Source organism: Mirounga leonina, unplaced genomic scaffold (genome assembly GCF_011800145.1).
Source record: "Mirounga leonina isolate KUSES-001 unplaced genomic scaffold, KU_Mleo_1.0 Mir_82, whole genome shotgun sequence".
Lineage (NCBI taxonomy): Eukaryota > Metazoa > Chordata > Mammalia > Carnivora > Phocidae > Mirounga > Mirounga leonina.
In genome coordinates, this window is record NW_023270825.1 from 38,130,729 (window position 1) to 38,157,667 (window position 26,939).

At 42.9% G+C, this 26,939-nt stretch overlaps 1 protein-coding gene across 2 annotated transcripts in view; it reads right to left on the bottom strand.

Annotated features, from left to right (window-relative positions):
• The window catches only part of PRKCH (protein kinase C eta), a 220,720-nt gene that overhangs the window by 149,033 nt on the left and 44,748 nt on the right, over nucleotides 1–26,939 (bottom strand). For both annotated transcript variants that reach the window (XM_034992244.1, XM_034992245.1), the window contains exon 2: nucleotides 6,256–6,319. In XM_034992244.1, coding sequence (XP_034848135.1) covers nucleotides 6,256–6,319 — 64 coding nt within the window. The remainder of the gene's footprint in view (nucleotides 1–6,255; nucleotides 6,320–26,939) is intronic.

Genomic DNA, 26,939 nt, shown 5'->3' on the forward strand with positions numbered 1-26,939 from the left:
TGTTCAAACACCCCCTTGCCTCTAGCCCCCTGAACCCATTGCCACCAAATCAGATCTTATTTCTCTCTGTTTAGAACCCTTCATTGGCAACCCCATCCTCTCCTAACCTAGAAGTAATGTGGCTATGTCATTTATCTAACCCAGGACCCTTTCAGAGTGAAAGGTGGCACTGTTCACAGTTACACTGGTACACCAGTCAAAACTGAGACTGTTCCAGACAAACGTTCACAGAAGACCCTCCCACAGCGCTGGCCACATCTCCCCCATGCTCCCCAACCTCCCAAACCAACCCACTACTTTCAGTTTCTGGAGCCTGTTGCTGCTCTCTCACCTCTGTGCCTCTGTACAAACTGTCTTCCCTTCCTAAAATATCCTCCCCTCCTGGCGCATTTCCATTTATCATTTAAACTTGCTTTAAACATCATCTCCCCTGAGAAGCTTTCTCTAAAAACCTTCCGGCTGATCTGATTACATACTCCCTCGTGCTGACATTGTGCCTTGGACTCGTTCCCGTGGTAGGACCTGGGCCCCTGCCGTGCACACATGGGGTGCATCTGCCCCCCATCCTGTGAGCTCCCTCAGGAGAGTGTCTAAGTCTTGTCCATCGTTATCTCCCCAGCATCTATGGTAAATCACAGGTCTGTACCCGGTAAGTATGTCCCATGTCGTTTCTTAGCCACGTCTTACATTTAATAAAAACTGTTTGCCTTAGCAGCTATTTCAGCATAACTAATGAAAGATAAGAAAATGAGAGAGGAAGAAATGAGAAGTAGTCAGTAGCTCCTAACACCAGCCCTGTATATCACAGATTATTGCCATATTTAAGCATTTCCTTTTTTAAGGAGAGCTTTGGAATTACAGAATCTGAGCTAGCGGCAGAATTCCTACAGGAGGCCATGAAAGGAAAAAAGGCATGGAGATAAGCCAGCAGCATATCCGTCATTGTTCACTAAATTCTTGAAGCTTCTAGTATAAAATACATCCAATGCCAAAATAAAACAAATCTGCTGAGTATTCATGGGGTCCCAGGCAGGGGTGGGGAGAATGACAGGAATTCTGCTACCATAACAACAGGAACATGGAGATGGGAATCCCACTAGCATGCTTTCCTACAGCACCCTACAGTTGGCAAAGCACTACACATATTTTTTTTTAATTTTTTTATTCTTATGTTAATCCCCATACATTACATCATTAGTTTTAGATGTAGCACTACACATTTTAACATCTGACCTTCAAAAACCACAGCCTTTGATGCACCCTGAGGCCCAACCAACATTTCTCGAGCTTTGGCCATCCCTCTGGGATCCCAGGCCAATGCTCCTTTCACAGCCCGAGAACACTGGGCAGGCGTGACTTCAGAGTGCTTCCTTAAGTAAAGCCCTTCAGCATCCAAGCTAAGAACTAAAGCTCCAAATGTTCTATCAGCCAACCTGTCATTTTATGGCTGGGCATAATCTAGAGTGGCTGCCAGGAGGGAAGCCAAGCTAGGGACATTCTCACAATGCCAGGACCCAGCTGCGGCCACAGCTGTAGCAGGTGCGTGGTGGAGCTCCATTCCCTCATGTAACACACACACACACACACACACAGAGGCAGCTATCACGGCCTCTGTGTTTGACAAGGGAGCTGTGCTCTAAAGCAGAAGCAATGTGCAAGCTCAAGCTGAGCCCCCAGCCTCGGAGCCAAACTTACAAGACAATGCTCCCACAGAGAGAGAATAGATCTGAGGTTCTAAAATATATCCCACACATAGATGCCATAGCTCCTGAAATGTCAACATTAAAAATCTACTTCTCATGGATAAAGTATCAGTTTTAGCAGCTTTTAAAATATGCAGACACACCTCAGAGGGGTAGAGCACTAAGATACTGATCACTATCACTCCAGTGTGAATTAGTCCACGAGTTCACTGTCTTTCTTATTAGCAACTGTTCCTAGAGAGAGGAGATCACTGGGTATCTTACTGGAGTAAGAGACAGTTAAAGGCAGAGAGCAAGAAGGACTAATTTAAAGGGGAGGTGGGATTACCAAAGAGGAACTCCGCCAGCCTCACAATTTTACCCAGGGTCCCCTCTAAAAGGAATACTATTGCAATGACCTGGTAAGAACTCACCGCTAGTGATATTTGGCATTCCTTTCTTATCACTAACACTAATAAATTAATGTAATGAGAACATCCATATGGATTCCAGTCCTAGTGTTCTACTGTTACAATTTAAGACAGAACCTTGATACAATTCAGTCCTTGAAAAGTGGCATAACTCTTAAAAAAAGGAAGTCACATAATGACACCTGGTCTACTATGCACAGCCACACTCCATCGGTCCCGTGTAACTTACTGCAGAAAGATAGTTCAACACATTGAGAATCTCACCCACTCCTTGCTCTGCCTCTTCTCTCATGGCTGGGTTTGTCTCTACCATGGTTTTGCCCATGTTTCATGTGCTGTGAGAATGTTCTAGCAACAGTGTTCTGTAATACCACATTATATTTTATTTGAGCTATCAACAGACTCCTTTTTCTCACAAATCCTCTACGTACAAGATACCAAGCAAAACAAAAAGGTCTTTGAGCTGACCAAACCGTAATCTGGAGAGCTTTTTCATGTCCAAGTATCCCACATATCTGCTAATTTCAATATTGGAGCAAAAAGATACGATGCAACAATTGAGACAACAGATGGAAAAATTAAACATTAACATTAAAACAACTCTCTCACATGAATAACGGTCAGCGGAGAGGAGAGAAAACCAATTTTCAAAGGTGTCACCAATTTGCAAAATGCCAACACCAAAAGGACAAACCATTAAGCCACATGTTTAAAAGTCTTCACAGGATTTTAGTAATGGTAGAGTGGCTTTTAATAGACTAACCCTCCCACCACAAACAATTAAAACCTCTAGAAATATATTTTAAAACAATTAGTTGAAAACACTGGAGAGCACCCAAAAAAAGGACAGAAATTGGAGGGAATCTGACACTTGAAAGAGGGGAATTATGCTGGTCAAGATCCATATTTATAGGCCATCTCCCAAGGTTATATTCCCCAGGCTGCACAGGGTTGAGTGAAAAGAATTCAAGCAGAAAACTACAGTTTTACTGGCTTAAAGAGTGAAATGACAAGATTCAGGACTAACAGATGACTGGAAATTGAGCAGAGAAATCCTGGAAAAGATATGGCCACAGAGAGAAGAATCCCCCAATCTATAAACTCCTCAAATCTGTGCATACACAAGAGACACTCAGAGAAGTCCACCAAAAGCAGTAACGAGAAGGCTGAGAGAAAGGAGTTGAGATGTCTGCTGCTTCCCACTGTAGGAGAGAGAGTTTGAAGGCCAAGTCCCACAACGTTAAGAGGACTTCAAACACCTTAGGCTTTCCACTGAAGCCCCAACTTGGTTATGTCTTACGAATGAACACGATGTCTCAGGACTATGGAATCTGTCCAAGAATTAAGGGGAAAAAGTAAAAAACAAAACAAAACAAAAAAACCCCACTCTCAAAAGCCTTCACAATTTTAAGGTGATAGCCAGTAATTTAGCTGCTTGCTGGGGGAAAAAAAAGAACAAAGGAGAAAAACCATATGCTCATGTCCATGATAAAGAAAGAGCCCTTGCCAAAATTTAACAGTCACTCTTGATTAAAAAGAAAGAAAGAAAAGAAAAACTAAACCTATCAGAAAACTAGGACTTGAAAGAATTTCCTTGATTGTGATGAAAAGTATATACAAAGTGCACACAGCTAACATCACACTTACTAGGGAAAGACTAAATTCTTTCCTCCTAGAACTAGTTATGAGACAAGGAGGTCTGTCCTCAAGGCCTCCGGGCACAATAAGACATGAAAAGGAAATAAAAGCCATAAATATTAGAAAAGAAAAAGAAAACTGTCTTATTCATAGACAACATAATTATTTACAGAGAAAATACTAAGATATCTACAAAAAAAAAAAGAAAAGAAAGAAAAACTACTAGAACTAATAAATGAAATTTGTTAAGGTCATAGGATGCAAAATCAAGAAAAAATTCTTTTCCATATACTGTTACCAATTTCCAAAATAAATATTTTAAAATGCCATTTATAACAGCAACAAGAGTTTAAAATACTTAGGAATACGTTTTTTAAAATATGTGCAAGATCTCTATATTGAAGATTATATAGAATTGCTAGTATTGATATGGATAACACACATTAGAGATCATCTGTAAATGGAGAAATATACCAAGTTTATGGATTTGAAGATGTTCACGATTGTTAAGACGTCAGCTCTCCTCAAATTGATGGATAGATTCAATACAACTTCAATTCAAAATTTAGGTTTTTGTGTGGAAATTGATAAGCTGACTCTAAAATAGACATCAAAATTTAAAATATGGAGAATAGTCAAACAAATAAAAAGAATGCATTTGGAGGACTCTCACTATTTAGCCTTAAGACTTATTACAAAGCAATAGCAATGAAGATGGTGTGGTATTGGCATAAAGACAGACAAATGGATCAACAGAACAAAATAGACAGTTCATAAATAGATCCACAGTAGGGTCAATTGATCAGTGACAAAGGTTCCAAGAAAAAAGAAAGTCTTCAAGAAATGGTAGGGAGCAGAACAACTGGATTATAGCATAGGGAAAAGAAATCTCAACCCCTCCACACACAAATATTAATTTAAGAAGGAACACAGACCTAAATATAACATAACACAGACCTAAACATAAAAGCCTGTAATCTTCTAAAGGAAAATAGGACAATATTACAGTGACCCTATGACAGGTTTCTTATAGAGGATACAAAATGTATAAACTATGAAAGAAGAGATTGATAAACTGGATTTCAGAGATATTTAAAACTTCTGCTCAAAGACACCATTAAGAAAGTGAAGAGGCAAGACACACACTGGGAGAACATATTCATAATACAAATGTCTCACAAAGGATGCTTATCTAGAAAACATAACCATAAATCAGTAACAAAAAGACAAACCAAATTTCAGAAAACAAAAAGACCTGAACTGGCACTTGGGAAGAAAATGACCAATAAGCACATGAAAAAGTATTCAACACCAGGGAAATGCAAATTAAAACCACAAGATATCACTTTATACCCATTAGACTGTCTAAAATTAAAGAGAAAGACCATACCAAGTGTTGGGGAGGATATGGAATAATCGGAACGCTCATACATTGCTGGTGGGAGTATAAAAATACAACCACTTTAGAAAAACATTTGAGAGTTTCTTATAAAGTTGAACATATATTTCCTCTATTACCCAGCAACTCCAAGACTACGAATCTACCCAAGAGAAAGGAAAGTGTACTTCGATAAAAATGTATGTATGAGCATGCATATAGCAGCATTATTCATAATGACTCCAAATGTCCATCAAGAAGAGAATGGGTATGTAATGGAATAGGATGCTGATGCACACAATGACATGAGTGGATCTCACCAAAATTATGCTGTGCACAAGAAATCAGACACAAGAGAGAACATACTATATAGTTCCATTTATATGAGCCTCCAGAATAGACAAAACTAATCTATGGTAAAAAAAAATAAAACAAAACATCCCATTTATTGCCTCTGGCAGCAGGAGACTGACTGGGAAAGGACACAAGGGAACTTTCAGAGTGGTGGAAATGTTCTTTATCTTGGATCAGGGTGCTGGTGACGTGGCCGCATGCATTTGCCAAAACTCAAATTCCTCACTTCTGATCTGTTCGTTTCACTGTATACACATTTTACCTCAAATTTGTTTTAAAAAATTAGGGAGTGGGAGGTGGGGGTGGCACCAGGGGAAGAGGAGTAGAATCCCTTAAAAAGCAGGATGAGATAAAGATTATAAGAAAGAGAATCTGATCCTTAAATTTTTTAACACATTCAGGGCAAACTGAAAAGTTGGCCCCAAAACCAAAAATCTATAATACAACTTGATAGACATGAACAAAAAGAGGCAAGAACCAATTCAGCTAAGATGATGATGAAGAAAATAAAACTCAGTATGTCAAACAAATAATGAGATTGCCAGATTTAGCAAATATATTTAATCTGGCAATCCAAACCAATAGATCATTAGAAACTAAATACCGGCCAACCCAACATAAAACAATTTTTAAAGCATCTTTTACAAAATGCTCTTTTTATAATTTCCATGTTAGAAATTCCTACTGAAAAAAAAAAAAAAAAAAAGAAATTCCTACTGAGTAGGAACTAAGATTATACTTATACCAGAAACCACCCAAAACTCATCCTTACCTTCAGTGAAGCTCCCTGTTAGGGTTATTACCACAAATACCTTCCCTTCTGGCTCCAGATCCACCTAGAAAGAGAAAAGAATTATGGGTTATATTATAATTTTAAAGTACTTTTTGTGGGCCTCAAATAATGCTTTACAAAGAGGCCTAGCTGTGCAAATCACAGCCATCAATCAGACCTAAGTCTTCCATTCAATAGCAGAGGGTCAAGAAACAAGTGAAAACACAAGAAACTGTAAAGGTGGAAAAGCAAGTCTAAGGAAAACAGTTCTTTCAATGTTTCCCCTTGTCTTGAATTTTATTCTCTTCCATTTTGGCTCTTTGTGATATTATTGAGAAGCACCTGTAAACTTGGTCATTGTTCCTGAGATATCCCTATCCTACATCAGAGCAACATTTTATTAAACCACATGGTAGGCAGGGGCTCCCAGGTGGCTCAGCTGGTTAAGCATCCGACTCTTGATTTCGGCTCAGGTCACGATCTCAGGGTCGAGGGATTCAGTCCCTTGGGCTCCATGCTCAGCAGGAAATCTACTTGAGATTCTCTCTCTCTCTCTCTCCCCCTTTTCCTCTGCCTCTCTCCCCTTTCTTTCTCTCTCTCTCTCTCAAATAAGTAAATCTTAAAAAAAAATAACCACATGGCAGGTGTATGAAATAGAGAAACAATGGCAACATACAAGGTAATGAACAAATGTGGCGCGGTCAACTGCAACCTTTCCTTTTAGGAAGCAAAAAGTATGAGAAGAATTCTGTCTCCATCTCTACCATTTTCACTTGAGTGTAATTCATCTTCAGCAAGCACAGGGAAGGCAATTCAGGAGCTCTGCATTCACGATCCTTGCCTGTTCCCAGAGTATGAACATCCCTTAAAGCTCTTATCTATGCACTGAGCTATTGAGACATCCAGTCTGCAAACTCAGCAGCTTGCCGTCTCCGGGTTCCGTCCTGTCCTGGTATAGCACGCCTCTGGATTCAGGAAGCACCCTCTAGATCTGCTCTGATCTCACTAGCCCATGTAGACAGACTCTGCCCTCTTCATGTTGGGTGCTAACCTTGAACTATCCAAGAACACCTCTAAGCCTTGGATTGTGAGGTTCTTTTGGACCCCAATACATGAGTTTACAATTGTCAAAATCTTGTCGGATTCAGCCCATGGCTCCATTTCTGCCTTTGACCTTTCCTCAAAGAGAGAAAGGTCCAGTGAAGCTGAGTACAGATACAGCTGATCATTTTTGGTAGAATATTACAGTTAAAGAAGATGCAAATCACAACCGTGCCCAAACTAGATGAGGACATGGCCTCCGGCCTGACTGCCACAGCTGGTTCTAGACTCTGGGCAAGGTCCTTAACCACCCCAAGCTTCACACTTCTCATCCAAAAGTCTGTGACATCGCTATTCAGCATTTCTGCCATGGCTTCCACCAAATGAGCTCAGAGAGCCTTGACAGTACTATTTACTGTTTTTACTGTACCCATAGGCGACAAAGACTAGGGAAAAAATGGATTGACCTTCCCCTACCTTACCACCACATATTTTTAATGCCACACCCTGATTACATACTTTTTCAAAATAAAAGATGCCTACTTCGTTCTGACTCAGAAAGCTTTACCTATACAACAGCCTATTCTTATAAGCCCCCATCCCTCTGCACAAAATCTGCTATCAAGGTGTTAGCACACTGTAGATCACCCCAGTGTTCAAATCGGCTATTTACATCACAACCGCTAAGTTAACAATATCCCCTAAACTGTCTTAACACCACTTGTGAACCTTTATGGAACAGTTCTGAAAATAGAGCTCTCCGGAGAGATGACTAAACAGGATGTCAGTCTCTAATTGTCTCCACTCTCTGTCTTGACTTGTTTCAAGTCAAAAATATGTTATTTTTAAAAGCCACTCCTTCATCTTCAATATAAAGGCCTGGCCGAGAGCACACACAGGCACACACATTCATCCTCACAACGTAGGCCGTTGCTGGCCAGCCTCCGGACAGACAGATTGCTGGGCTGCCTCCGGGCTCCTCCTGCACACGCCAGCGCCGAACCTCCCTCCCCTCCCTCCGGCGCTGCCCTGCGGGCCCACAAGAAGGCCACGCCCCCCGCCCCGCCCCCCGCCCCCCGCCCCACGGCCCGGAGCCGCTCTGGCACTGGCAGGATCCGGAACTCGTACAGGCAGGACAGGTTTGCTTCCTCAGTTTTGACCAGTGCCACCATCACCATGGAAAAGCCAGACTCAAGCACCAGCTTCAAGCCTACGCCACCTAAACCCCTGACCTTAGAATAGGGGGTTGCGAATGGCAGGTTTGACATTAGTTTGATGTGAAAACAACGGAGTTGGGTTGCACACAACTGGGATTCTGGAAGAGTAAAGACGCACGTGTCACGTAGCAAGGAAAAGTACTCTGTCGTGAAACTTCTGCTTGCGGTTTCATATGCATTTTGAGGGTATACTGAGTTTTAGGATAAAAATGAATTCCTAACTGTGCTACAGAGAAACAGTTTGGAAACGGCCTTCCAGATCACCTCGTCCATTTACCCAGCGCTGATGGGCTGTTGGCGTCTATTCATAGTGACTGCTTGGACCTCCCCCACCCCCCGGCCCAACCCCGCGTCAGCCAACTTGCTACCTCCACAGCTGGCCTCGTTCATTCCTGCAGTGCATAGAAAGATCTCTCTCTAAAAGCAGAAGTGTAGAAACCAATAATTTCCATGCACTGATCCTAGTCTTTCCCCTACAGCTCCGGTGGCTATTTTCTTTCCAGCCAAAACATCCATTCCAGCCTCCAGGAACTGCACTTCAGCTCTTATTTGAGAACTACCCCTCCCTTGCAGGTAGTCCCAATGATTCAGCTGGGATTCTGTTCCCAGATCCACTGGCCACATGACCCAGGCCTTGCCAATCAGTGCACTGAATTCCTCCAGCCACGATGACTAGCCAGGAGCAGACACATGCCCTCTATCCGATCATCTGAGTAATCATTCCCTTCCCACAGTCACTGGCTCAGGTTTGGGCACAAAATCCAAGTAGGTCCAATTAAGAATCCTGGATCTACAAGAAAGAGACAAGATCTCACTTCTGCTGAACTTTATCTAGAAGGACATAAACTTGGGGAGTGTCCAGTACTCTTCCTGCCACCACATTGGGCTGGAGAAGGAAGCCAGATAAGAAGAGAAAGCGGAGAGACAGAAAGAGACCAGATCTTGATATCACCTACACACTGAGATCAAGCCTTGCTTGATTCTTCTGGACTTTTCAGTTATTTGAGCCTGTAAATTCCTTTTGCTTTGGCCACTGAGTAGGGTGTCCTATCATAGGCACCTAAAGACTTAGACAAATTGGCAGCCAAAGAGGTAAGTCAAATATTTAAAAACAGTTATCGCCTCCCCCCTATACCTTCTAACATCCATGCTGCCACCTACAGCCTGACCTTCTGCCTCCCTCTGGTACTGAAGCAGCTCCTGCAACCCTTGGCATGTCCCACTGTCAAATCTAAAGATATGTCTGTTTTCATCTCCACTGATCTCTGCAGTTCTGATCCTCACAGCTTCTTTCATCACGAATTTCCTTACTTCCAGGACACCCTCTTTCCCTGGTCTTCCTCTCACTCTTTCTCTCTCAGGCTCCTTTCCAGCATCTCTCCCTCTCTCTCTCTCTCAATCTCTCTCTCTCTCTCCCTCCCACCCTCCCTCCCACAGGTTGCCTTTAAATCTTGCTAAGTCCTCTTTTTCTTCTATTGAAAGATTCAGCCTTATGATTTCAGCACCAACTTGAGATTCTTTGGGGGCAGAAGTAAATGAAAGAAACAAACATATCAGAACCTCCAAAAGGGTACAGGCTAAAGACAGGGGGCAGGGTCGTATTCATTTCCTAAGTCTCTACAACAGACTTCACTCCCAAACCTATATATGCACCTTTTCTGAAGTCTCCATCCCCTTGTCCCACTGAGACAAGTTCCTTTAATTCAATACATCAACATGCCCAGAATCCAAATTCTTATCCTATACTCCCTTAATTGACACCCCACAGTCCTGACTCCACCACTGACCCAGCAGCCCAGGCTCCTCACCGCATACATATAATTCTACCAGATCCCATCAAACCCACTTTCTGTGCCTCTCCTAAACCTGCCTCTTCCTCCCTACTCCTACCACCATCCCTCACCTGGCCAAGTGCAATGGCCTTCTAGCTATTTCCTGTCTCCAGACTCACCCTCCCCCAACTGCTGCCAATGACAGTTTTCAAAAATGAATATCTGACCATGTGACTTCCTAATTTAAAATCCTTCCATGTTTCCCCTCCTTCCATGATAAGGTCCAAACTCTTAGCCCGGCACATAGCCCTCCATGCTGTGTCCCCACCATGCCAAACACATATACAACCTGTACCCCCAGCCTCTTCGAATTACTTGTAGACTCCCCTGGGAGGCATGTCTTTTCATTTAACCTGAGAGATCAACAAAACGGGTTACAGTCAGACAGCATACTGGGGAATATAGTCAAAACTGTGAAAAATACACATTACCTGTCTGACACTTATTGCCCAGGGCCTGGGGGCATGCAGTCTTTCTGCCTGGAAAACCCTTTCCTCTCTTTAATTGTCAAACTCCTATTTGTCAATCAAGACTCAGCTCAAGTGATGGACATTAAGGAGGGCATGTGATGTAATGAGCACTGGGTATTATATAAGACTGATGAATCACTGACCTCTACCTCTGAAACCAATAATACATTATATGTTAATTAAATTTAAATTTAAAAAAAAATAAAGACTCAACTCAAAACTCATCTTTACAGGAAGATCTTCCTAGACCTCTTGAAGCAGTTGGGCAACTCCGCACCATTCTAGAGACCATCGCTGGACTCCATATCATGTTGCAATCATTATGTCCTGTCCCTTAGAATCTTACCTCGAACATAAGAGGACTGAAACATTCATGGAACTAATGAGTAAATAAGTTAACAAATATGGATATCCCAAGCTCTTTCATCAGCTTCATATAGGGCATGGTTTTCTCCTTCCAACATTCTGATCAGTTTCCTCCAGATGTGCCCTATTTTCTCTCTTTAATCACAGCCTCCTTTAAGGGCATAGGCCCTTAAAGAGAGACCATCAGCCTGCAGGTATAACCCGACCCTCACAGGGGAGAGCAAGATTATGACCAACCTTGATCTTGACAATGACACTGTCCATTACTAATTCAGCGACAGACTGCATGAGCACTATGAGAAGGCCCAGTGACCCAGGTTGAATTTGTTAAAATCTTTGCATCTCTTCTATGGCCCATAAGGCTCTGCTTCCCACATCCTGTGTAGTGATTAGGCCCCAAATCCTAGGAGCTTCGTGTTTTTTCCCTAGAATTTCAGCTTGTTTTAGGGCCCAAGGTTTGCTGAATCCCAAATCCAGTTGGTTCAAATCACTTTCCTTCTCAGCTTTATGGACTCCAGGGCCTACAGTAGCTATGTCATCATCTAAAGCACTGAGAGAATGTCCAACAGAACAGGGTTAAGGCCAGAGTGCTAGGGGGACTTCACATGGAAATGGACACATTGAGCATGCTTTCTGTAACAGACATTCAGGGAGGAATGACTGTACTAACCCTTCTCTCCAAAGACCGCTTCTGTGGATCAGGAGGGCAACTCCTGGGCCCTGGTCAAAACTCAGTAAGCAATGAACTTTTTAAAAATGACATTGTAAAAGCACAAATAGATGAGAAAAACTCAGAGTCAACAAATGGTGCTGTAACCACTGGATGTCCACATGCAAAACAGAGAACTTCAACTCCGACCTTGTAACTTACACAAAAACTAACTCAAAATGGATCACAGACCTAAATGAAAACTTAAAATTTAATACTTCAAGGGGCGCCTGGGTGGCTCAGTTGGTTAAGCGACTGCCTTCGGCTCAGGTCATGATCCTGGAGTCCCGGGATCGAGTCCCACATCGGGCTCCCCGCTCAGCAGGGAGTCTGCTTCTCCCTCTGACCCTCCTCCCTCTCATGCTCTCTCTCTCTCATTCTCTCTGTCTCAAACAAATAAATAAAATCTTTAAAAAAAAAATTTAATACTTCAAGAAAAATACATAAGGGAAAATTGGGGGGACTCTGAGTTAGACAAATTTTTCTAGATATGAAACCAAAAACAACAATCCATGAAAGAAAAACAATGATAAATTGGACTTCATCAAAATTAAAGTTTCTGCTCTTTGAAAGACACAGTCAAGAGTATGAAAGATGAGTCACAGATTAGGAGAAAATAGTTGTAAATCATATATCTGATAAAATACCTGTATCCAGGATAAAGAACTTGCAAAACTCAATAATAAGAAAACAAACAATCCAACTTTTCCAAAAACGGATTTCATCACTTCACATTTCACCAAAGAAGATATACAGATGGCAAATAGATACAAAAAACAAGCTCAACGTCATTACTCTTTGAAGAAATGCAAATTAGAACCACAATGCAACAACAACATATACCTACTAGGATAGCTAACATTAAGAAGTCTAACCATACTGTTTGTACAAATACAGAACAACTGAAATTCTTACACACTGTTGATGGGACTGTAAAATGGTACCATTACTTTGGAAACAGTTGGACATTTTCTTAAAAAGTTACATGTATACCTCCCGTTTGATCTAGCCATTCCCCTCCAATAATCACCCAAGAATAAAGACAGCATATGTCCATACAAAGATATGTACACAAATGCTCACAGGAGTTTTTAAAAATGTGGTAAAGCCCCACACTGGAATAGTATTCAACAATAAAAAGAATGAACTGTTGATGCCTGCAAACCACATGGAAGAATACTGAATGAAAGAAACCAAACAAAAAAGAGTACGTTCTGTCTAGAAAAGGCAAACTAATCTATACTGATAGAAAACTCATCAGTTGTTGCCCGGGGATGGGAATAAGGAAAATAGGACAAGTGGGTAGGGAGGGATTACCAAAATGAGAGTACCCAGACAATTAAATGGAGAAAGAATATTCTTTTTAACTAAAGATGCTAGGACAACTGGATATCCACATGCCAAGGAATGAAGGTGGCCCCTACCTTTTACCATATATAAACATGGACTCAAAGTGGATCACAGACCCAATGCAAGAGCTAAAACTGTAAAAATCTTCCAAGAAAGCAAAGGATTAAATTTTCCTGACCTTGGGTTAGGTGATGGTTTCTTAGATATGACACCCAAGTACAAGATATGACATCAAGTACAGGATATATACAAGTGACCAAAAAAAACAAAAAAAGAAATTGATATATTTCAAAATTAAAAACAAAAACTAACTTTAATTTTGATGAAGTCCAATTTATCATTGTTTTTCTTTCATGGATTGTGCTTTTGGTTTCATATCTAGAAAAATTTGTCTAACTCAGAGTCCCCCCAATTTTCCCTTATGTATTTTTCTTGAAGTATTAAATTTTTTTTTTTTTAATTAAAAAACACCTCACTGCCCCAGATACCCTTTCCAAAGTGCCACTCTCATCAACTTTCCCCAGCAAAGCCTCCTCTGGCTTCCTAGTGCCTTCAGAATAAAATTCAAGCTGCTCCACCTAGCTGTCTGGGTTCTCTTTTCACTGCCTCCCCACTAATTTATCCAAACCTCTTTTTCAAGCTTCCATTCTTTAAACCTGCTCTTCTGGTCAGGCCTGTCTACTCACCAGGGCATAGCCACACCTTTGCTCATGCTGTTGTCTCTGCTTGGAAAATCTCTCTTCACCTATCCATTCACTCAAACATTTACTGAATTATTCCTAGGGCTGGGATCATTGCCAGGTGCTCAGGATTTCCCAAAGTAGTTCCCTGGGGCTGCAGGTGGGATGCGTAAACAAGTGCACCTGATGAAAATGACACAGTCACAGGAGCTGAAGGAAGAAAGTTTTGCCAGGAAGATCTTGACATGCACACTGATTCCTCCAGTCTCAAAATTCCTATCTTGATTATTATCTTAACACTTATCTATGCCCTTGAACAATTAGATAAATTTCACATACTTATATCCAGTCACTTGCAATAAGTCTGTACACTCCATTCCAGCAGGATCTGACACTTTTATGTTCCCCAAAGGGCCTAGCAGAGTTCCTTGAACCAAGTAAACACTCCAAATATCTATTGATTTGCTCTAATGAATTGAACTGGAAGTTTCATTTGACCACCTCAATTTCATCACCTATAAAATAGGAATAATATTTTATCTTATAATAAAAATGTGACAGCACTTCATAAAATAGAAAAGCACTCCAAGATGGCACCAAGGCATACCAGTAGCATAAGGACTGCATGGGCCCACTGCTTAGGAATCATGCTCTGTTCACATGATATACCCACCAAATCTCCAGGAACCCCCTTTTTCCCCCCTGTACCCCTAGCTAAGATTTGCTTTCCCCTTGGCATCACTTGAGCAAGTCACTTACATCCTGACTCTGTCTCCTTGGCCATGAAATAAAAGGGCTGTCTAAAAACCCTTCTAGCTCTGATGTTGCATGATTCTAAACAGGCTTGGATAAAAGCCTGCACACAGGACTCAACGGAAACACTCATTTAATTAACTGGTAATAATTTACAACCATTTCCCTTCACAAAAGGCATTAGAATTGATCATAGACAGGAACTTTCTGTCTACTTAATATTCATCTTGTCCTGGGATAAGCAGAGGGACCTAGCATATTAAAAGAAAAAACAATCCTTTATTTGGGCAAAGGTAGAAGTTCACCTAGACTCTCTGGGCCTTGAGTCAGACATCTGTGATATTCAGATTTTTGGCTTGGTGGCTTGTTTCTGTAATTTTTCTAAGTCTTGCTCTAGGGATAAGTAACAACCTAAAAACATGATAAAGCATTTCACAATTCTCTTCCAGCTGAAACTATCGGGCTTAAGAATGGGAGTTCTAATTCCTAGTGGAAAAAAATACAGGATTGTCCCAATAACCAACAAGGAGGTGTGTGGCTGTGTTCTTTAGTAATAGAAATAAGAGCTACTATGTCTTGAGTTCATCAATGTGTAGGAGCTAAGGGTCTAACCTACACTGTTTCTCACCTTCACCACCTGCAAGGTAAGTATCACCAGCACCACTATAGAGATGGGGGAAAATGGAGGCTCAGAGAGGTTGTGGAATTGACCAAGGTCACGAGCAGTGAAGCCAAGCCAAGACCCAGGTCAGGGAAGATCCCATACTGGCTCCATAGCAGCCTGCCTCAAGGCTGCTGTGTGGGACTGCGCCTGCCTATAGGTCACTGCAACCTTGCCCACAGTCTTTTGCTCTCCCTGATGCCAGCTTGCCTGGGCTTCTGGTATGTTGGGTCATCACACCACCGGACTCCTTCGGGAACTCAGGCAAGACTCGTGCCATCAGCACCTGAGGGTGCTCCCTGCCAAATGTCAGGCTTCGGTGTACCAGGCTCACCTCTTCACTGCCAAGGCCAGTGGGCATGGCCCCAGACCAGCCTGATGATGTCACTAGATGGCTCCCTACCGGCGTACGAGGCAGGAGCTGCTAAGCGTGGCAAGTCTGTGCTGGGGCTGGTGAAAAGCAGCGGGCAGCTCAGGACCCATTAGTCAGCTGCCTGGAGGACCCGAGTCAGTGTCATGTGCTGTGGACACACAATGCGTCCCCTCCCTGCGGGAAGGAGTTTAGAGCAAAAGAGGGTGAACGAGGCAAATCCTACAGCCCTGCTGATTTTCTATTTTCGTCTAACAATCAGATAAGTTTTAGGAGTTAAAGGCGCACTAAGAAGTACCACAGATTAAAAATTATCAGAAAAAGGTGGCAAAAACTGAACAGAAAAGTGGGGCTTATCAAATCTGACTGAAGTTGAAAGTGAAGGAAGATATTTTCTTTATTTTAGTGATTAAATCCTCATCTCACTAAGTCTGGACCCTCCACTGTGGTGAAAGAGGGGGATGGGAAAAAGAGCCCTGGGCTGTGACCACAGCTCTGGTCACAGGACATCCAGTGGTCTAGCCTTTAAGTTTCTTTCATATCTAATATTCTACATTCCAAGTCAGAAGTGGTTTCTGAACTCCACTGAGCAAGTAAAGAGGTTTGAAGACTACTAAAGAATTTGTCTCTAAAATTCATACTTAAGGCTCATGATAACTCTTCACCAGCCCAGCTACACATACCCACAAAACTGTTGTAAATTTAAATTTAGAATTATTTCAACTCAGAGCCAATTACCCCTATGTTCTAGCATAAACGATGTCTCTTCTGGCAAAGGTAAACATCTAGTGCATTAAAATTAATTTTTCAGGGGCACCTGGGTGGCTCAGTCAGTTGGGCAGCTGTCTTCGGCTCAGGTCATGATCCCGGGGTCCAGGGATCGAGTCCCACATGGGGCTCCCTGCTCAGCGGGGAACCTGCTTCTCCCTCTCCCTCTGCCTGCCTCTCTGCCTGCTTGTGCTCTTTCTCTGTCAAATAAATTAATAAAATCTTTTAAAAAAATTAATTTTTCAAAGTTTTTCTGCCTATAACAAAAAATCAGGAATAGTCAAGACTGGGTATCTCTGAGGACTATTTTTTTTTCCTCTGCCAAGGAGTGGGCTAAGGAGAGAAATGGTGTACTGTTCTGGGTGTGTCTCTCTCAATCTTTGACTCCAGTATCTGAGGGACTGAAAATGTAAATTAAATGAAAGTTGCCTGAGGCTCTTCAAAATGCTCCACTACAAGTCCTCCCCGTTTAGCTCTTAGGAGTTTAATTTGGTGGTGGAAGGTTTACCTGATGCCTCCTTTGTGAAGGAGGACAGAGGCTCTGAAGGGACCTGCCTAGGCCCCCAGGCAGTCTAGAGCTGCTGGCGCTGCTCCTAATGGACTAAAAGGAACAGGCCAAGTCCTTGTGAAGAAGCCAAACACCCAACCTGGAAAAGAGCAGAGGCCTCTCAAAACAGCACCCTCCAAAACTAAGAAGGCACCTTCTTTCTCCTCCAGGAGGGTGTCCCCAAGGACCTCCTACCAGAGCAGATTCTGAATCTAGAGAGAACCACAGCAATTGCGTTCCCTCTCCATATTGGGTATCCCCCACATCAAAGAACACTTTAAAGGGTCACTTTCTTCATGATCTCAACCCTTCTCTTTTCTGCTCCATAGACCCTTCCAGAATGAGAACATACTCTCTCCTTGCCAGGATGAGGCAGGCACTAGATGAAAGGGACAGGTAGCTTTTGACCATGGCCAGAGGAGATGTATGTCATCCTACTCAGCAGCCTCACAGCCTCCTTCCTTTTCCACAGCCTCTGTGGGTTGTCCGGTAAGGGCTGTTAGCCCCAGAAGAAGCCTCCTTCTCTGAGGGGAAGCTGCCACAAGAGAGGAGAAATAGCAGGAGATGGAGAGTCTAGTAAGTTTTGCCATGGATGTTATGTTACTTTTCTAGAGTGAAGAGGCAGATATCAAATATTTGTAATGAAATAATTATTCCCTCCTGCTCTGCCCCTATCCTAACATTTTATTTTATTTTTTTAAAAAGATTTTATTTATTTATTTGACAGAGAGAGACACAGCGAGAGAAGGAACACAAGCAGGGGGAGTGGGAGAAGGAGACGCAGGCTTCCCGCTGAGCAGAGAGCCCGATGTGGGGCTCGATCCCAAGACCCTGGGATCATGACCTGAGCCGAAGGCAGACACTTAACGACTGAGCCACCCAGGCGCCCCCTATCCTAACATTTTAAACTGAAGATGTCAGGTTATTTAAAAGGGGGGGGGGGATATAAATAAATCCAGAATTATTCTACATTGTTGACTCTCACTATCCATTATAATAGAGGAAGAAGGCAAAAGTTCTAGCAAAACCAAAGCAAGGAATAAGTCAAAACTACATATTTAGCATACTTAAGTATTCAAGATGTTTTATAAACTTCTCTACTTAATTGCTCATTGCTCAGGCTCCAGGTCAACTTTAAAAAACTCTGAAGGGACACTAGAAAATACATCAAGCCCAAGTGTCTCTCCCAATGGTTATCTTATGACACCTTTATTCTTTTTGGTCTTCTGAAGAAGAGATGAAAGCTCTGCGTAAGAAAGGACATTTATACGCTTCCTAGAAATTCAGATAGTTTTCCAGGTAGATTAGAGAAGGAAGTGTATACAAATGCATAGAGGACATTTTGGGGTTACATATGGTTGAATGTAGACTGTGTGAACGAAATGGGCCAAAAATGAGGCTGGAGAGGAAAGGGTATTCAATCAGTCATGGCCTCATGGCACATTGGAAAGCTAGCCCTTACCCTAGGACAATGGAAAACCACTGAGGGGTTTCAATCAACAGTGTTGCAGAATCACACCTACATGACAGGTCCCTACAGAAAGGGTGTTGGGGTTGTAAGCAGAGAGAAGCTGGAGTTGGAAATACACATTCAAAGGCTAGTCAAGTGGTCTTAGTGAAGAATGGAGAGGACTTGAGCTAAGCCAGCAACAGAGGGGATGGAGAGGAGGAGGCGGGGTGGGGGGGGAAGAGGAGAGGGAAAAGCAGCTAAACCTTGTAACAGAGGTGTGATGGAGGATTAAAGATAAGCAGTCACAGAATCTCCAAGGCCAATGATGATCTCCGGTGCCATTAACTGAGACAGGAACTCCAAAGGGATGGGCAGATCTGGAGGAGAGACAGAGTTCAATGTGTGACCATTACCCACGTCCACAGACCATATACTGGGCTGCCTCAGATGGAGAAGGAGGAAGCCTACAAAGATATAAAATACAGCCCAGGACAGTCTCAGCGGAAAAGATATGCAGATCAAGAGGGGACATTCAGATCATGCAGATCAAGAGGGGACATTCAAGTTTCAATAAGTGGAAAGGGAGGCCACTGTGAGTCAGGAGAGCATCATGAGCAGAGATAGAACAAATAGCAGAACACAAACTAGACCAGTGTATGTGGAAGAGTGTCCATTCAGAGGACTAAGAGAAGGCTGGAGGCAAAACCGTAGAAGAAGCTGCACTGGGAGAACTTTAACCTTATTATGCAGGCCAAGGGCAGTCATTAGAGGTTTCTGATTATGCAGACTGATGGACAGTAACATGTAAAAGGGGTATTTTGTCTACTAGACCAATGAATGGGGAAGCACTATGCTCTAGAAATAAGAAACGTTTCATAAGGGTAGAATCAGCAGAAATTAAATATCACATGAAGATAGTAAACGGAAGTAGTAGAAAGGCAAAGAAATATTGAATGTGGGACCTGGGTAACCTAGGGGTCAGCAAACTATGACCCATAGGCCAATTTCAGCCCACTGTCTATTTTTGTAAGTAAAATCTTACTGAAACACAGCACACCTATCTTTGTTTATATATTATCTGTGGGTGCTTTTGTGCTACAGAGTTAAGTAGTTAGGACCAAGACCTTAAGGCCCACAAAGCCAAAAATATTTACTGTCTGGCCCTTTACAGAAAAAGTCTGCCAACCTCTGTTGCCATTAATCAAGCCAGGGAACTCAGGGGGAAGGAACATGTTTTAGAAGGAAGGAAATGCGTTCAAATTTGGACACAAGGTACTCAAATAGAAACATCTGACAAGAAGTTAGAAACACAGACAAACTATAAAGATAGGTCTGGGGTTCTTATTTGGGAATCTTTCTCAAAAGGTGATCACTAAGAGCCATGAAACTTTTCAAGAAAGAGCAGAGGAATGGGAGCAACAGGAGAGGAGATTCACTTAGGAGATGGAAGAAAGAAGACCCAGAGATGCAATCCGAGAGGTGGGTGGCCTCGTCCAAGTGTGGTGTCATGGACATGGGAGAAAGCAACTTCAAAAAAGACGAGAAGCCACATGCTTCAGAGGTGGAGGAAGACAAGGACTTAATGGGGTCCTCAGACATGGGAACCAGGAGGTAACAGATAGACTTCTTCCATGATACCCATCCCATCTTTAGCAGCTCTGTTGGAAAGGTCCTCCTCGTTCTAAGTTATAGTGCATCCCTACCCCTGTACCTTCCCCTGCAAGTTTAGTAGCACTTCTACAATTTCCCCTGCCAAGATAGGAAGAGAGAGAACAGCACAGAGGCAGGAAGGACCATGTAGTTTAGTTAAACTATACTACATAGTTTAATTGAGTTTGAAGGGAAAGCTAGAAATGCAAGTTTGGATGCCAAGTGGAGTTTAAATTTAGGTTTACAAAAGGAGACTAGTAATAGTAAAAGATAGGCTGGAAGCCAACCTGGCAGGGAGTAGACTGGACTGGGGATAGCGGGCACAGTTAAGAGTCTATTCCGATGGCACAGGTGGGCAGTGGAGGAGACAGGAGGAAAACGCTGCAAAAGGAGTTCAGCATGACGTGTGGACTAAGATTTGAGATGATGAAAAGCCAAAAAGGGCTCCAGTAACTGAAAACTTCTAAGACAGCCTGGTTCAAGAAGTAAGAGTGTCTAGAAGTTAAGTTGGTTGAGGACAACTTTAATTTTTAAACATATTGATTTTGTAAGGAGACATTCAGGTTGAAGTGTTTGGCAAAAAGATAGATGCGTCTGAAACTTAAAACAAAGGGCCAAGCAAAAGCACAACTGAGCCACAAGACAGCTGATCCCAAGGACTGAAGGTACAGTTGGAAGAGCAAAGGGTCAAGGACCAAAGTCATGTTCAGAGGCTGGGAGAAAGCAGAACTAGTAAAAGAGAAAGAAGAGAGTGCAGAAAGGCACCATATTCATGTGCAGTTTCACATGCTTTCCCCCCACCCCCCATTTATCCTCACAATTGCCTTCTGAATGAGGAGAAGATTAGCACCATTATCCCCACCATACTGTACAGTCACCCAGAGGGAAAAAGAATAAATTGGTGGCAGGTTAAACTAGGTTTGGGTTCTAGGGTCTCCACTACCATTCCCACCACCCTGTGAATAGAATCCTAAAGCATTTGTCTTTTTGATAGACAGGATTCATATGTGCCACCGAAGAAGGTTTCATGAAGTTCACCTGCTCCACTCTCCCTTCGTCCTAAAGCAACATTTGTCTGCTTTTAGGAACTAGTTTCCATCCACAGCTGCAAGCCCACCAGGGCATCAGCCAGGTGACAGCCTAACAGTAGAGCAGTTTCTAAATATCAGGTGAAATTAAAACCAGAACTGCTTTCAGATGCAACAGGCTGGTAGGACTTTCAACAGGATGTTACACAAAATGGTGAGTTGGGGCTATGGATGGGCTTGGGAAGTAAGAAGAGAAACCTGAGATAGAACAGCCACCACCCACTTCCCACCCCTCATCTAAATTGGAGGTACTCAAACACCTTGAACTAGGACTCTTTGGGGGAGTTTTCACCAAAATGGAAAACCCAACCCACATGGTTTCCTTCTCTTAAAGCAGCAAACGACAAGGCCCCACAGCCTTTTCCTATAAGATACTGTTGTCTAATATTTATTCCTATTTCTTCTACCTAGCAGCACTTCCAAATTCTTAAGAATGCCTTCATTAGCACAGGGGATTTTCTAGAGCAGTAGGAGTAGGGTAGATGCAGGACACTCAGCATTTGTCAAAACCCTTAAAACTTCACAGCACAGTGAACCTGAATGCATGCCGTTAAAAAAGGGAGTCAAGAGATCCCGGGATGGAATGCAGACCACAACATGAGAATCAGCTGTATTAAAATGTATGCAATCACCTCACTGAAGGGAGTGAGGGAAAAGGGGCTGACCTAAGGAACTCCGGACGTTAGGGAAGACTCGAGGCAAAAAGGAAGCACTGAACTCTAGCTAAAGTTGCGTGGGGGCAGTAGTGATCCCAGTTAACCGTTCTGACTACACCTGTGAGTAATGGATGGCTGGAAGGTGGTGGGAGTCCGCAGACAAGGGAGAGAGGCTGGAATGGCCCGTGGTACTGCCCTGGAGTTGGAGACATCCCTATGAACTCAGGTTTGCTTAATACAGCTACAGAGGGATAGATCTAGAAATACAGATATGTGCGTATACAGAAGATGCATACATCTCTTTCCTGTCAGCTGGGAGGACCTGGACGCAATGAACAACACGCACATCGAAGCATCCAGAACTTGGTTTCAAATTCCATTTCTGATAAAAAGGAACCAGGGCTCCTTGGAAAAATAGCTGATTCCAAGAATGTATCAAGGACTATATACAATGAGCCTGGAGCATCTTATAGTGCCAGAAAGAGTAAGAAAGTGTTTAAAGAAAAAAAAAATCCCACAATGATGGGTGGGAGGTCCATAGTGTAGCGGTTATCACATTCACCTGACACAACGATGGGGTATGCCACGAAAGGACACTGAAAGAGCTCCCAAAGGCCAAAACTGGAAGAGTTTGAGCCACAAAGTAATGTAGTATTGTATATAACCTAAAGTATAAAGTAAATATTCACAAGTCCACACAGGCCTAAATAAATGGTTGACTACATAAATGGGGGGAGGGGCCAAATCTCCAAAGCAAAAGAAGATCAAATAATGTGTGTATATACCACCCCGCTCCAGGAGGTGGGGCATAACTCCTGTGTGGTCTTCCTCCCCAAAACTCCATAACCCCTGTCTAACCACAAGAGAAACCTCAGGCAAAGCCAAATAGAAGGATATTCTACAAAATACCTGACTGGTACTCCTCAAGCTTTTAAACTCACCAAAAACAAGGAACATCTGAGAAACTAGGACAGTCTCCTTGAGACTAAGGAGTCATGACAATGAAATGTAGTATCCTGGATGGAATCCTGACACAGAAAAGGGACATTAGGTAAAAACAAAGGAAATCTGATTAATCTATGAGGTTTAGGAATAGTATATCATTATTGGTTCATTAGCTGTGACGAATGTACCATACTGACGTAAGACAGTAATAACAGAGGAAACTGGGTGTGGGGATGTATGAGAATTCTCTGTATTATCTTCACAATCTTTCTGTAAATCTGAAATTATCTTAAAATGCCTATTTAAGAAAAATGCCTTTTAGGGCGCCTGGGTGGCTCAGTCGGTTAAGCGACTGCCTTCGGCTCAGGTCATGATCCTGGAGTCCCTGGATGGAGTCCCTGGATCGAGTCCCGCATCGAGCTCCCTGCTCGGCAGGGAGTCTGCTTCTCCCTCTGACCCTCCCCCCTCTCATGCTCTCTATCTCATTCTCTCTCTGTCAAATAAATAAATAAAATCTTTAGTGGGCACCTGGGTGGCTCAGTTGGTTAAGCGACTGCCTTCGGCTCAGGTCACGATCCTGGAGTCCCTGGATCGAGTCCCACATCGAGCTCCCTGCTCAGCGGGGAGTCTGCTTCTCCCTCTGACCCTCCTCCCTCTCATGCTCTCTGTCTCTCACTCTCTCTGTCTCAAATAAATAAATAAAATCTTAAAAAAAAAAAAGAAAAGAAAAAGAAAAATGCCTTTTAAATAAAAATTGCCTCCAGTGAGCCCTAAATCCAGGTAACTCTTAGAGAAATTAAAGTCGGAATTAGCGACGATATTGATGGGTGATGAATCTGATTCTGTCCCCAAACGGATGAAAAGAGAGCCAGAGGGAGCAGTGCCAAAGAATACCTAACCTTTTGAGAGTGTGTACGCAACATTACCATACGAATGCTAAAATAATCCCGTTCCTAATTTCCCCCACCTGGCACAGGGTTAGCACCTCCAGCCTGAGCCAGTTCTCCTACTGTGACGTTCTGTGTTACTGCACACTCCTGGAGGAGGTCCACAGTGACCACCCCAGGGCTTTCTAAAAAATTTTTTTTAAAGATTTTATTTATTTGGGAGAGAATGAGAGAGAGAGAGAGAGAAGGGCAGGGGGGAGGGGCAGAAGGAGAAGCAGACTCCCTACTGAGCACAGAGCCGGATGCAGGACTCGATCCAGGACCCTGCCATCATAACCTGAGTCGAAGGCAGACGCTTAACCGACTGAGCCACCCAGGCGCCCCCCCCCACAGGGCTTTATTTTAGAAGTATTTCTTTCTCCACCTGTTTTCAGACAAGCTGTTGGTAGGGTGTTTTCCCTTAAGTTAAAAGTAAAGTAGAGGAAAAGCACAAAGCGAGAGAGAGGGGAAAAGAGAAGGAAGAGGGGAGACAGAGAGAGAGAAGTCAGCTACAAACTGCTTCCAGCTACCATCTAACATAATGAGTATTTTTTCTGAAGCCAAGGCTGTATAATGCAAATGACATCATGCCCATTATACTATCTGATTTCACAAAGAGTTGTAGAAAATCTGAATAGGAATGCCTCAGCTAAAAAATAGATGGACTCAGAGCAGGTTTTCAAGACAGCCCCGCTTTTCATTTTTCTGCCCAGTGCCAAGGGAGTAAGAGCTATAGGACCTTCTCCGGCTCCTGCCCAGCGCCCCCCTTCCCCCGAAGCCAGAGTTTCCTGCTGTACGTCTCACACATGCAGGCCCTCAGCCCAAGCCTAGTAAACAGCAGCCCATGATCCAAGTCCTCCGGTGACGGGCTCTGATGCCCGCTCAAGTCTGGCCATCACTATAATTACTTCTTCCTTCACCGTTCTCATTACTCCATCCTTCTCTGTCCACCCAACAACCTATGCAACTGTATAATTTGCTTTTGTAGAGTCCTCAATAAAAAATATAATTTTGGGGGGCACCTGGGTGGCTCAGTCAGTTAAGTGTCTGCCTTCAGCTCAGGTCATGATCCCAGGGTCCTGGGATCGAGCCCCAGGTTGGGCTCCCTGCTCCGCGGGAAGCCTGCTTCTCCCTCTCCCTCTGCCGCTCCCCCTGCTTGTGCTCGCTCTCTCTGTCAAATAAATAAATAAATAAAATCTTTAAAAATATATACATATAATTTTTTGCACACCCATTGTATATTATCTATGCCCCCGTCGTTTTATAAAAAAACAAACTATGTTTTTTACTGAGAACTTTCTCATCAAATTTTTTCTTTTCAATACACTCTGGTTAGTTGCTATCAATAATCTCAGCCTTCTGGAGAACCTATTTCCATAGCTAATGCATTAAACGCTTAAAACCTAATATTTTGGAGTGCATTTGAAAGCCAAATGCCCAAGAAAAGAACACTGACTGCAGTTATATTTATCAATATGTATTATATTCCACAACAGAGTCCATTTACAAGAAGTTGTATAACAAAACTGTAAAATATTAATAGCTAAAAAATCCGAACGGGGAAAATCAAACAGGAGATCAAGGCTGGGGCCAAGTTTAAATGTAAACAATTTAACTTTTATTAAAGTTGAGCTACAAATTCGAATCTGAACTCCTAAAGCAAAGCAAAAAGGGAATCCGCATCACAAACATGATTCACATTAACCATAATGAAATTTCACCAATTTCCCAGGAAGAGCAGCATTTCCAAGGACCTTAGGTCTGAAAAAAAAAAAAAAAAAAAAAATTCCTGATGCAGTGTTTCTCAAAACATGGTCCCCAAACTAGCAACGTCCACATCATCAGGGAATTTCTTAGAAATGCCAAGTCTAGCCTCACCCAAACCTAGTGAATCAGAAACTCTGGGGTGGGGTGCAGGGATGCATCTTCACAAGCCAGCCTTCCAGGTGCTTCTGATGCAGGCTTAAATTTCAGAACCACCGTTTCAGTGTGTATTCATATAGGGTGCATAGGAAGTGGTTACAAACCTGAGAATTGCCCCAATAGTAGGTCAGTGGTGTATTTCACAGAGGAAATTCTAGTAGTGTTCTTCAGAGTAAAGCAGATATAAAAAATTCAAAACCCTGTGGCCAAGTACACAGACTGGGTGTCGAAAGGAAACATGGGCTAAAGCAGGTTTCCCAGGGCCTAGTGCAGAGTAGATGGACATACACATGTGTTTTGGATAAATGATGAATAAATGCATGCATACATTGTTGAATACCCTGCAAAGAGTTCCCCGTAAGTACCAATTATTATCAACTGTGCTTTGGATGCTTACATCAAATATATCACCTTCAAAGGCTGCAAAAAATTTTTAATGACTTTATTTTAGGAGGAAGAAATCACCATTTATAATCAAATATCTTTTTACCTTTAATTTTTTTAAAAATCATAAAAACATTCCAACCTCCACAGCACACTCCAGCTATGAATCCATGTTAGCTCCACAGCCAGGAGGTAATTAGGGCTAGCGCTCGTTTTACCGGGGAAATTACCTACAGGAGAGCTCCATGAGTTGCCAGAAGGCACATCAGCAGTAAGTCCTCTGACCTCTGGCCTAGTTATCCTTCCTTTGTTATTCCATAAACATGCGTGTGTCTGCTGGGCGGTGACTCCGTTAGGTCGGCTCTGCCTTTATAGTCTTTCCTTACAAATCGTCTGGAGGATCCTCCTCCTCCCTCCATGAGGCAGAAGGAACATTAGCATGAGGCCTTCTGCCCTGCCAGGACACACCCCAGGATCAAAGGAAGGCAAGATCATCTTGGAAGTATGGTTTCTCTCTCTTTTTTTTCCTACATAATGAGGGGGCAATTCGGGAATTTGGGGAATTCTGGTAATAGCCGGGGAAGAGTGAAGCGTGGGCTGTGTCAGGAACCCGCTGGAATCCCCATGCAAGGACTAGGCCAGGTTAAAGCACTACTGCTCTGCCTGGTTGGGTCACAGATTGGTCTGGCCCCTTTCCTAGAAAATCCTCACTTAGCATCCCACATCATGAGGCTCTCAGACACCTGGAGGTTCCTCCAAGGACCCCAGGTTAAGAGCTCATCGTCTATGGACGCCTGGGTGGCTCAGTTAAGCGTCTGCCTTCGGCTCAGGTCATGATCCCAGGGTCCTGGGATCGAGTCCCACATCGGGCTCCCTGCTCAGCTGGGAGTCTGCTTCT